The sequence below is a fragment of the Amborella trichopoda genome, chromosome 2 (genome assembly GCF_054954075.1).
Source record: "Amborella trichopoda isolate Santa Cruz 75 chromosome 2, AtrichopodaSantaCruz75HAP2 v2.0, whole genome shotgun sequence".
In the NCBI taxonomy this organism is placed as follows: domain Eukaryota; kingdom Viridiplantae; phylum Streptophyta; class Magnoliopsida; order Amborellales; family Amborellaceae; genus Amborella; species Amborella trichopoda.
Genome location: NC_142337.1, coordinates 31,122,435 through 31,135,537, shown reverse-complemented (window position 1 = coordinate 31,135,537; position 13,103 = coordinate 31,122,435). Strand labels below are relative to the sequence as shown.

At 37.9% G+C, this 13,103-nt stretch overlaps 1 protein-coding gene across 2 annotated transcripts; it reads left to right on the top strand.

Annotated features, from left to right (window-relative positions):
* The first annotated feature begins 7,382 nt into the window (after nt 1-7,382).
* APL (Homeodomain-like superfamily protein) lies at nt 7,383-9,855 on the top strand. Of its 2 annotated transcripts, none has more exons than XM_020662414.2 (6): nt 7,383-8,037; nt 8,129-8,205; nt 8,325-8,391; nt 8,483-8,567; nt 8,758-8,827; nt 9,042-9,855. In XM_020662414.2, exons 1-6 carry the CDS (start codon nt 7,869-7,871, stop codon nt 9,483-9,485), a joined length of 912 nt encoding a protein of 303 aa, XP_020518073.1. In that variant the 5' UTR covers nt 7,383-7,868; the 3' UTR covers nt 9,486-9,855. The 2 variants fall into 2 exon arrangements, with proteins under 2 accessions (XP_020518073.1, XP_006833019.1); XM_006832956.4 differs by having other exon boundaries at nt 7,395-8,037; nt 8,501-8,567.
* The last annotated feature ends 3,248 nt before the right edge of the window (nt 9,856-13,103 follow it).

The following is a 13,103-nucleotide window of genomic DNA, read 5'->3' as shown; positions in this document are numbered from 1 at the left end:
TTTTATAAATCTATGAACATTTATTTTAAAGGTAAAATAGTCGGTTTAGATATTTTCATGCAATATACATTTTTTTTAGAGCTTGAACTCCTAATTTTTTTTCACAACCATAATGTCCAAGTCGAGATGATCGATGTAAAGATTTCTAATGCTTAACTTGTCATTTTTGATGAGTTATGAGGTGAGGATTTACTTATTTTGATAGAGTTACAGCCCTATCAAAGCATTTTCTTAAACTAATTATTATATACTTGAAGTTGAAGACTGAAATAATAGCAGTAGAGTATTGGATGGATAGAAGGGATTAAACCAATTTTATATTTGAAGAGTAAAACAAAAGTAGAGCAAGGGATGGAATCATGAAATAAAAACCACGGGTACTGCTCTCAAAGGCTGCAATATACAAGAGGGAAGAAGGAAGGAAGATGCGCTCATCTCTCTCTCTCTTGCAAGGTGAGGAGAGGAATCTTTGTGGGATTGGTAAAGAAGAAAGCATCGATTCTTTGGAGGAATGGGGTGAAGCATACGCAACACAACACGCCCTTTTATCTTTTTTTCACCTCTCCTCACTTGACAAAGCTTTGAAAACTTTAATCCCATGGAGACTGAGGTGGGTTTAGAAATTGTTGTTTGTTGATGCTCATCCACCCTTTCGTTTTATATTTTTGGGCATGAGGTGGGTCCAGGGGTTCAACGTAGTGGGTTTTGACCTATGTATTGTATTATTGATCAGAACTGTGCATGGAAGAAAGAAACAATCTTCAATTCTACAAAAGGTGGAGGACAAACTTTAGTTGTGATGGCTCCACCTACGCCACCCCTTTATCGAAAATGCGGCTCCCTAGCAATAATCGAAAATTGACGCACCCCATATATTAGTCCCAATACTAAAGTAATACCAAAAAAATAAAGAAATAAGAAATAAAACGATGAACAACTTGAGATTTGTACTTAAATTACACAACGGATTTAAGGTTTCATACCAAATCCTATAGACCGAGCCATCCGGTTACATGCAACAATTGAGAGTTCCCTTTTGGTGAATTCCATTCACGTTGCATATCTTTTTCATCCTTCTCTATCTTCTTCTCTTGTATATTTCTTGAAGGGTTAACCTCTTTTTATAGAGAAAACATTTCTTTTGTAACTCTTACATTTATGGTCTATAGGAGTTGAGATCCAAGTGTAATTCTTATCTTAATTCCTATAATTGCAGTAATTATGATTAACAAGTTGTCCCCAAACTGGTAATCCTATGTAATGAGCTAAACATGTCATTAGTCCATTAATGACTCACATAATAGGATGTCATCCAAGAATTCCAACAAATTGATAAAAGAAATTTAGGAACTAAAAAAACTTTGTATATCTATAATATAGGAAAAACATTTTTCACAAGGAATCCAAACACACTACTGGGTTTTCCCTCCAATGACACTGCTTTTTCCTTTCCCGTACTACATCCTATTAAAGCTAAAAAATAGATTCAAGTATATGATATTGCCTATGTTAACCACATGAGATTTCACACATACTACAATGTGACTTATATACCATTATTGAAAAACAAATAAATTTTTGGAAAAAAAAGGCCTCATGGGCCACATTTCCCACAACATATCCCATTATGCTCTCTCTCTCTCATCAAAAAATGACTCTCTTTCTCACGCTCTCTTTGCTCCTTGCAATAGTGGAAAATTGAGATACGCACATCAAATACCCTATTATGACATAAAATGTACTCTCTCTCACTCACTCATTCTCTCTCTCCTCCACCATGTTAGGATATAAGAACCCACTTAAATACAAAAACAGGAATCCCAAAAGTTAGATCCCACTAAGATTGTGTACTTATTCAACTAAAAACAAAATGGAAGAGAGCACGAGCAATAATACGAGATATACACCACAATAGTGCAAAGATTTACATGGATCACCGCAAAAGGGTACAACAAACTAATATCAATTATACCAAAGAAAGTAACATTGTAGATTTTGGGACATAGAGTTACGCTCTAATCTTAGACAAAACCCAGTTGGGTAAACCCGCTCTCTTGATCGACAACACCCATCGATCTCTCATCTGTATTCCATAGCTAAACCACTGTCCAGGAATAGATCCATCTTTGTTCCATAGCTAAACTATTGTCCAGGAAGAGAACATTGAGAGAAACCTAGAATTTCTCTCACTAAAAGGGGAAACTACCCAAAATTTTTATCGAAATCACTTCTCTTCAAGAAATCAGCCTCTTAATCTACATGAGGCACATCCATAGTGTTTCTCTCCATAGAAATCTCTCTTCTAATCGATGGGGAGGCCTTGCATCTTATGTATACGAGGCCCCTACCTCACTCTCTCTAGAGGAATTCACCGTTCTCATATGGTGACCTAAATAGGGTACTTGTGATTTTCCATCTTCCATCTCATATATGAGGTTATGAGTCTACACTACATAGGAAACTTCTTATAGACGTTGCATATATCTCAAGAACCAAGAGATATATCCCGGAGTCCTAATATTTTTGGATTTCTTTTTCCTTTAGGATACTTATCAATATCAATCCCAATGCCACATAATATGGGATTTCCTTATGTGGGTGATTTCGGATATCACCATATCCAACAATTTCCACCTTGATATCAAAATCACAAGTCTACCATGACAACATCCTTTGGATAACATTACAAATTCTTCATCTCTTGCCAAATAAACTCTTTTATCATTCTTGTTAGAAAGATTGTACTTACTTGCCATCATATTTCTCCAACTAAAATAAAATGCTTGCAAACTTTTCCATGTGTTTTTCTTCAACTGAATGCACAAACACTAGCTTTATATTGAACTATGAGCTCTGATACCACTTGCTAGGATTTAAGAACCCTCTTAGATGCGGAAACAAGAATCCCAAAAGTTGGATCCCACCAAGATCGTGTACTTATTCAGCTAGAAACAAAATAGGAGAGAGCACGAGTCATAATACGACAAATAAAACATGAAATACAAATACGACAAGAACCCAAAGATTTAAGTAGTTCATCCAAGAGGGTTACATCTACAGGCATGCAAACTAAAATCCACTATATCAATTAAAGTTACATTATAGATTTTAGGACATAGAGTTACCTCTTTAACACTGGACTAAACCCAGTCGAGCAAACCCTTTTAGACCTGCTCTCTCGGTCGGCACCACCTGTTGATCTCTCATCTCTATTCTACAGCTAAACCATTGTCCAGGAATAGACTCATCTTTGTTCCACAATTAAACTAATGTCAAGGAATAGAACATTGAGAGCAACCTAGATTTTCTCTCACTAAAAGAGGAAACCACCCAAAATTTTCATGGGAATCGCTTCTTTACAAAAAACCAGCCTCTCAATCTACAAGAGGCACATCCATAGTGTTTCTCTCTATAGAAACTCTCCTCTCTCTGAAAGAGAGGCCTTGCCTCTCATGTACAGGAGGCCCCTGCCTCACTCTCTCTAGAGGAAGTCACATTTCCCATATCGTGACCCAAATATGACACGCGTAATCTTTCATCTTCCATCCCATATATATAAAGTTAGAGTCCACACTAAATAGGAAACTTTTTATAGGTGTTACATATATATCAAGAACCAAGAAATATATCTCAAAGTTCTAATCTTTTTGGATTTATATTTCTTTGAAAAAATTTACCAATATCGATCCCAATCCCACATAATATGAGATTTTCTTATGTGGATGATTTGAATATCACCGTATACAACACCCCAACCCCTAGCAATAATCGAAAATTTACGCATCTAAAATCACTCTCTCTCTCCCCCTCCCCCAACCCCTCCCCCTCCCCGTCCCCGTCCCCGTCCCCGTCCCCCAACAATAATCGAAATTTGACATATCCGAAATTCCTCATAACATAAAATGTAAGTCTCTCTCTCACATAATGCCTTGATTGCAAAATGGAGGGACCTTCGCATCCCAACCCTGAACCCTTTCGCTCTCAATCAGAACCCCTTGAAGACCAAATCCAGAGACTGATTGCACCCCGTCACACACTCTCTCTCTCTTAATCATATTCCCATTCCCCACTATCATGAATGCCTTTTCGAACTAGAGACATAAAGCATTCATTCACAAGTTTTTGTCAAAACCAACTCCATTTCCGTCGTAGCCCACATGGTTCTTTGGGCCAAGCACCAAATGGACTTGCTACAAATAAAGCTAAATTCTTACGTCATTGTGCAATTTTGCCTGGAGGGGTGTTACATTTTGTTGTGTATGAGAGAGGGGCCTCTCTCTCTCCCTCTCTCTCTCTTCCGCAACGCCTTTTCTTTTGTATGGATAGAGTAGATGGGCATCTTCTCATTCTTAGTGAAGATTTTCAAATATTACCCTTTCTTTTCGCTTTAATGTCTAGCATACCCTTCCAAATGATTAAAATGAGCCCTATATTTCAATTGCAATCACATGAAAACGTACTTCAATAACTCATTCGCATGAAGATGGAGTAATGTAATAATATGTGAGACGCATGTCTCTCTCAAATATTGGAATTCCCACTACTTGCCAAGGTCAGCGACGCCTCACATAATCACAAACGTGCAAAAGGAAATTATATCCATATATTATTCACGGATGAGGTCTTGGTAAGGTCACGGCTGTACGAAATTTGGTGCCCGCATCTCATAATCAATGTTATGGCACAAAAAATTTAAAAGATAAGAAAATTGAAAAAAAATTAAAAAGTGTAAAAGTGTAAAAATAAATAAAAAACAACATAAAAGTCTACATAAGTTAAAAAAAATTACAAAACATAGATTAATAAAAAAATTCATTTACAGTTGGAGATAAAAATAAATAAAAAATTAAAGATAGGGAAAATATAAAAATAGGCATTTGATGAGAAGAACCATGGATTATTGTCAACAAATGTCTAAATTGTATTTAATTCATTGTTTCCATAAATTTATATAAATTTTTATAACTTTTTCTAATCTGCTTGAATTTAATCTAGTTATTCAACTCGACAAAAGGCCGAGTCTGAATAACTCAGCTGAATTCGAGTGGAATTAGTCGAGTCATTGAAGAGCTCATAATTATGCATGACAAACTAGATCTCATCGCATCTGATGTCCTGCAAATGGTTTCCACCCCTAATCTTGAAGTATGAAGCTCCAATTATAGTGCAAACATGATGGTTCTTCTTTAAACATATAAAATGGAGAGTCTAGAAAAGGCATTCCCAAATTTTAGAGCTTCAAATGCTATTTTTTTTAGATTAGTGATTGTCAAGAGGTGATCATCCATCTGCAGAATTTCTATGTTTGAAAGGAATTTGTCAACAAATGAACCCATTTTAGAGCTTCAATATTTTTATATTAATGGTTGACAGGTGATTATTCCTTTGCTGTTTTTCTGTGGTAGAATTGAATTTTTCAAAGGGAATGGAGCTGAGGCTATATATTCCACAGCTTTACATAATTCTTTTCTTTTCTTTTTAGGAAAATTACAAATAACCTCCAAGAGTAGACTTCCTATGCAACTTACCCCCAACCAAACTTTTCTTACTCATTTTTTTATCCCAAATTTAACTTCATTAGTAAATACCCCCTAAGTCATAAAAAAGATAAAATGAAGACCAAAATAGCCTTTAGAAAGCATGCGGTCCAACACAAATGTGCTTCTGGAAAGCATGCAGTCCGACACAAAATAGAGGGTTCCAGCACTTTGGGCATACGGTTTGGCACAAATTGGGGGCGGTTCAGCACTTTGGGCTTTTTTCCATGCGGTCCGACAAAAAATACGGGCGGTCAGGCACAAAATGAGGGTAGTTTGGCACTTTTCTTCTAGAAAGTATGCGATCCGGCACAAAATAGGGGCGGTCCGACACATTGGGCATGCAGTCTGGCATAAAATAGGGGTGGTCCGACACTTTGGGCTTCTAGAAAGCATACGGTCTGACACAAAATGGGCATTCCGGCACAAATGGGGGATGTCCGGCACAAAATAAGGGCTGTTTGACACAAAATGGGGGCGGTTCGGCATTTTGGGGTTTTGGAAAGCATGCAGTCCGACACAAAATAGGGGCGATCTGGCACTTTGGGCATACGGTCCGGCAGAAAATGAGAGCGGTCTGGCACTATGTACATTTTTGTCAAAAAAATGACTTTTATTGACTTGGGGGGTATTTGTTAGAAAAGTTCAACTTGGGGTAAAAGTTGTTAACAAAAGCTATGTTAGGTTTAGGTTGTCTAGAAAGTCTCATTTTGAGGTCTTTTTGTAATTTATCATTTTTTTTGTCTTTTTGTTTACAGTTCAATTGTAGGAATTGAATTCGAGATATATATCATTACTAAAAATCAACCACTAATCTCTCAAGCCCAAGCCCAAGCCCAAGTCCTAAAATTGGAATCCTTTAAACCCATAACCTCACACCACCCAGTCATCTCACCAACTTGTCACTTTAGTGTTATGTTTTTTTTGGGTAGATCAGCATGGAATGGCTACCTTAGTCATGTTAGGAATGAAACTCAGGACCACATGTTATAGAAACCTACCACCATGACCACTTATACCCACCTAGTCGTCTCACCAACTTGTCACTTTAGTGTTTTTTTTTTTTTGGGTAGATCAGCATGGAATGACTACCTTACCTATGTTAGAAATGAAACTCATGATGACATGTTATAGAAACCCACAACCTTTACCACCTATACCTCGAGGCCATTCCTAAATATGATTCTTTGGGTTAGTTTAAAAATAAATATTTTAGGTGCTAATCACTCAAGTCCAATTTTGATACGCACATCATTTGACTTTGAGTAGTTAAAATACTATGAGCAGAAGTTAACATGTAACATTATTAATGTCTCTGGCTAACTACGCAAGCACGAACTCGATTGCAATCCCATAAACTTTTTCTTCACTGGCATAGGGTTTTTTTTTTTTTTTTTCTTCTTTTTTTGTTTTTTTGTAATTCAATGGGGAAGACAAACCTTACTTTTTTTTTTTCAAGATATTGAAGAGTTACATTTTGATGGTATTAATTGGGGGTATCAATGGTAAGAATGGATACCAAGATGCCGTAGCTGGGTGTGGGACTACTACCACAACACAGAGGTATATATCCACCGTTCATTTTGGAACGTCCGTACAAAAGTTCTTCTCCACCGTACATTTATATTCTTGAATATGGGCCACATATTCTACCTTTGTATATTCAATAAAAATGCATTGTGCGTAGACTGCACTTTTCCTTCTCTCCCTCTCTCTTTCCTCATGCACGCGCGCAAATACAAAGAAAATTTGGTTTTCATATAAACCCTAATACAAGAAAACTGTAGTGGTATCCCCGCTCTCTCTCTCTCTAGCTTTTATACGCGACAGAAAAGAGACGAAAGCAGGAAGATGCGCGTTTGAGTCGGTGGCTTTTTCACAGTCGGACCACGACCCCTTCCATTCCCAAGAACTCCGTCTTTGAATTCTTTGCCCTTCACAATGACCTAACTCCCCTCACAATCCCTCCTTCGAAGGTGGCAACGGGCTCGACCCGAACCCGCACTTTGTCCACATGGGGCTCAAATCAAGAAAAAATAAGAAAATTGAGAGCTGGCCCGGATCAAACCCGCCCATATTATCCTGAGCCGTACTTTTTAGGGCCGGACTGACCGGACCAGGCTGCGCCGCCCCGTTCATTGCCAGCCCTACCAGTCTCTCTCCCCATTCTTTTTGTGTTTGGTTAATTTTATTGAGCTTGGAAAGTGTAGGAGCAACGCTACCCCCTTCTCCCTCTCTTATTATCCCCCCCTATTATATGCCTTACTTTTAGAGCGAGGAGCACCTAATTCTCTTGGAGAACAACCCAGCCCCAAGAGAGAGAGGGAGAGAATGTTCCATCCAAAGAAGCCCCCAAATATGTGCTCTCAGGAGAGGCAGATGTGCGTGCAGGGGGATTCGGGTCTCGTCCTCACTACTGACCCTAAGCCCCGCCTTCGCTGGACAGTCGAGCTCCATGACCGCTTCGTCGATGCTGTTACTCAGCTTGGAGGACCAGACAGTCAGTACACCTCTCTCTCCATTCAATAACACACTCTCTCTCTCTTTCTCTCTCGAATTTAGCCTGTTCTTGCGTTGTGTGATATTTGCAGAGGCCACACCCAAAAGCATCATGAGAGTCATGGGCGTTAAGGGTCTCACTCTCTATCATCTCAAGAGCCATCTTCAGGTATTTGCACAATATCTCCTTTTCTTCCATTTCTTTTCTTGCAGCTTCTCACTTTCTCTATCCTCCATGGAAGCTTTTGTATTCACCCTTACTTAATACTCATGATTGCAACTGTGTAGAAATTCAGGCTTGGGAAACAACCTCATAAAGAGTTCAATGATCACTCCTCAAAGGAGAGTGAGAGAGGTGAGAGATTCCAACAGATTGAATTTCAATCCATTTCCTTCTTTACTGGTTAGGCTCTCCATTTTTTTGCGAATTCTTCATTCGTCCTCAGGTTATAATCCTGGTGCAGCTGCTGTATTGGAGCTGCAAAGGAGTGGAGCTTCATCCTCAGGAATTATGGGTCGAGATGGCAACGAGTAAGTAGCATATCTGAATTCCAAAACTCTCATTCCACTAAAGAAAGAAATGAGAAGAGAGAGATAGAGAGACAAGCAGTGCAGCATGGCAATTTGACTTAGAGATAATCAAATTTCCCTGTGATTAGGAAAATAAAAGAGGAAACAGAAGAGTTTTCTATCCTCTTCAACTAAGATTTGTTTATGGCAGTAACATGCAGGTTAGAGAAGCTGTTAGAATGCAGATGGAGGTACAAAGGAGATTCACTGAACAATTAGAGGTAAGCATACCAACCAAACAGGAAATGGAGCAACATTAGTGGGAATACCGAACCTAGTAGTGTCAATCATATGAAAGACCACAGCAACAAAAAGCATACACTCAAAAAACCATTCAAGCAGCAAAGAAATTCCTATATTACGAGAATTTTCAATCGAAAATTACAAGATAAGATCAAGAAGAAATAAAAAGATTCAATATTTTTGTTTTTACAGGTCCAAAAGCACCTCCAATTAAGAATCGAGGCGCAAGGAAAATACATGCAAAACATATTGGAGAAGGCCTTCCAAACCATAGCTGGAGAAACCATGACATCGGGCTCCTTGAAAGCCGGAGGAAGCAGCCATCAAGGACTTCTAGATCTTGGAGCCTCATGCATGAATTACCCTTGCCTTCAAGATCTCCACATTTACGGTGGAGATCAAAACCCGCATCATCATCAGTTGGAATTGCAGAGCGGCGGGCAAATTGATTCAGCTTTCATGAGCTCTCAAGAAGACACTCAAGAAGAATTTGATGGAGCATTCGAGACAAAACCCTTACAAGTAATGGAGGGAGATTGTTCCATTAACAAGAAATTCGAGATGAGGGCTCCTTCTAACCATATGAGTATGCCGCGCCCCATCACTCCCTCGGCCAGGAACCACTCTTATGGTTGAGGAATGGTGCATGAAAACACTCCTGATTCTAATTAGAAAAATGACACAAATAACTCACATTATATTTATGAGACTTGGACAGCATTTTCTGATTACTTTTGAGGTGAATTACAGTTGCTGCTCTCTTCTGTGTAATAGTTTTGGCCTTGGATATGCTGTACCTTCATAGGAATAATAGAAAGATAGATGTTCCTTGTGGGTTAGTGGGGGCAGCACCAACTTGGAGAGAGAAATCCATCACTTTTCTTTTTCTTCTCTGCTTTTCTTCCTTTTTTTTTTCCTGTTTCTGGTTTAAGTTGGTTAAAGAAAAGCGTGTTGGTTTGAGTTGGTTAAGAGAAAGTTTGAGAAAGAAACCGCATTTTGGGTTCAACTGATTGCACCTTTTGTTGTGTTTTCCATGGAAGGTTTTTTTGCGCATTTTGATTACTGATGTAGCACAGTGGCAGCTCTGGAGCTATGTTGCAGAATTAACATGGAAATCTACACCACCTTTGCAAGCCAAGGGACGGTCAATCATAGCACATTTTCCATTGACAGAGAGACAGTCTATGTTATGCTTAAAAATTTTTTGTTGAAGAATCAAACAATTGTCCTCCTAATGCTCTGAATAATATGGCATTACAGCAACATGGCAATGCAGCAAATCAAATACATATGCCCTCGGCCAAAAACCCCCATCTAGGAGTGTTTTTAGGACCCGAAAGTTCTAGGATGTAATCTATCCAGGGACCAACCACAAAAAACAAAAAAAGAAAAAAAAAACATAATTTCATTGGCATTCTGTATGTGCCGAAAAATATAAGGACAAATGATGTCCACACCACATTAAAATATGGTAATCACAGACTTGTCTAAATTTATCAAAAATAATTTCATGAGTACAGTGGTCCGATATTAACAACATCGGATCAATGCTTATTTTAAAAATACACCATACCCGTTCTTTCCCCATTTTTCTCTAAAGTCTATTCCAAACTCCGGAGCTGTTATTTATTTATTTATTTTTTAATTTTTGAAGTGTAGGGATTGCCTGATGTTGAAAAAGTTGGACCACCCAAGCTCTCATAATTTTTTTAAAGTGTGTAGTCCAATGTTTGAATACATCGGACCAAAGTTTTATGAAAAAACAAGAAAATAGGCCGGTCCGGTATGTCCAATATTAGACCTTCCAACCACAAAGGCCCCAATTTAACAAAAAAAACTAGAACCTAAGTGCACAGTAAGGAAATAATTGGGTAGGTCTCATATTTGAGATACCAAACGACGTTATTTTCCTCTCTTTTTATAAACTTCAGAAAAGTATAATGCATAAGGCATTTTGAGAATGTAGACCTCAGTCCGGTCTCTAGACTCAAAAACTTTTAAAAATAAATTAAAAAAGCAATCTGATATTTTCAATGTCATGAAGAGGCAAAATTGGAAAAGAAAAAATGGACCTACACAAAAAAAATTCATTAGTTTCAACCAGTCTGTAATTACTATATTTATATATGATTTAGGTGTAATTTTTTTAAAAAAAATAACACCCCAAGATTATTCACCTCAAAAAGAAAACATCCCAAGATTTAAAGGAGAGTGTCTAATTTATGGATTGTCAAATCTAAGCATTTAAAAAATTAAAAATCAACTATCATTTCTTGAAAAGTTTGGTGATTCCAAAGTTGATCTCCGATTGACAAAATACTCTCAAGTAGCTCTTAGACTCGATGAAGCAAGTATATAATAAGGAGACGAATCATCTTAAAAACGTGAAGAACCTTCATACAAAACTATAATTTATTTCATTCGTGCATCTTTAGAACACTGCAATTATTTACCAATGATAAGCAAAAACAAACAGACAGTGAATGGTTTGTCTGCGACTTGCATGCCCTACACACCATGTATTTGTTATACTTTCCCTTTGTCCTTTCGTCTTACACGTTTCTTTTGCCTTGACGAATATAAATTCTATTCACTTGTCTTATCCATCACTTAGTCTTACATTGTTTGTTTCTTTTCTTATAATCGTTTGAGAAGCAAAGAAGTACAATGGAACAACGAGATAGAGAAAACGAGAGGCAATTGAGAGAGAGAGAGAGTCATGAGCGTTTTAAGAGTAGAGAACAGTGTTAAAAGAGAGACAATGATGGGAGGAGTGGAGAGAGAGTTTGTGTGCATGTGAATGCCGGAGATCACGTGAGATTAAGACGAGCGAGTTTGACTGGATGGGATGGAACTCATCACCCATGTGGGTCTTGGCTTATGTTGCTGATCCTGTGCTACTGTTTGGCATTGTCGACCACCATATTTTAGTTCTTCTTTGTTACTTTAAGATCTGGTGCAACTGCTGATACAAGGTTGTAAGATAAATATGTTACTTTTTTATTTAATTAATAAAAGATAGGGTAGGGGACCTTCTCTTCCACTGACTTACCAAAAAGAAAAAATGGGTCTGGCTTGGGCAGGCTGCTTATTGCTCTAATGCGCCTCTAATTTCAACCTGGCCGCCCCGACGTGACGGAGCAAAAGAGGCCCTAGCCTAGGTCTAGCTTTAACCCTATCAAGGCCAGGCCTAAAACAATACAATAAAACTAAAAAATAAAAAATAAAAAATAAAAAATAAATAAAAAAAAAGCGGGGCTGGGCTAAGCAAACCAGGCTAACCCTACTGCAGACCTAGCCCCAGCCCAGGCCGGTCCTTTCTTCCGACGCCAAAGACGCTTATTTTTTAGGGTGAGGTCGTTTCGGAATGAGACGAGCCAACCTGCGAGCACCAGTCATGCATAGGGGCACCGAGGGGGAAGGCGAAGGAGAAAAAAAGCAGCAAGGCAGAGTCTGGCTACGAGCCCTTAAACCTAAAAAAAAGGAAGAAGAAAGGATGAAAAGAGAGAAAAAGAAAAAGCAAAATGCTCGCGCACTCCCACGCGTACGGTTCTCGAGGAAGCTTCTATCTTTCTTTCTTTCCAAAGAAAGGAAAAGAAAATAGAGTCATCATCAACATGGTACTACAAATAGTAAGACTAACCTATGCGATGCCTCGGTCTCCCATGTACATATTATTTTGTTTATTTACTTAAAAAACACCAAATCATTTGCACCCAGCGCATGCCCCTTTGGATTCCGTTTCGAGAATAAAGCAATGGATGAGTGAGCCTCTCACCTATTCATGCATGTGACAATACAGCCATATGATAAAAGAATCCACACTTAATAAAGAATGATACTTCTCTAAGGCTAGGCTTTATGAATACAAACTAAACCCTCACCTCAAATCCTCGTCCGGCAATGAAAATCAACATGATGGCTCTAAAATTAAGTTCTATCATCAATAATGAAATTCGAAAGTAAAAAAAATGAAAATCAACATGATAGCTCAAAAATCAAATTCTATCATCAATAATGAAATTCGAAAGTAAAAAAACGAGTGCATATCTTATGGATCTATTAATATTTATTTTTAGAGCGAAATAGATCATTTAGATAATTTGTTACGATACATACTATTTTTAGAGCTTGAAATCCTTTTTTTTTTTTTTCACAACCATAATTTCCAAGTCGAGGTGATCTATATAAAGGTTTTCCAATGCTTGAATTGTAATTTTGGATTAGTCATAAGGTGAGGCTTTACTTTGATAG

What these genes read in the sequence shown, in the direction of transcription:
- APL (XM_020662414.2), top strand. Translation starts at nt 7,869, where the DNA reads ATGTTCCATCCAAAGAAGCCCCCAAATATGTGCTCTCAGGAGAGGCAG. An exon ending in ATCTCAAGAGCCATCTTCAG is followed by an intron (nt 8,206 to 8,324) that starts GTATTTGCACAA and finishes GCAACTGTGTAG; the next exon opens with AAATTCAGGCTTGGGAAACA. An exon ending in CTCAAAGGAGAGTGAGAGAG is followed by an intron (nt 8,392 to 8,482) that starts GTGAGAGATTCC and finishes ATTCGTCCTCAG; the next exon opens with GTTATAATCCTGGTGCAGCT.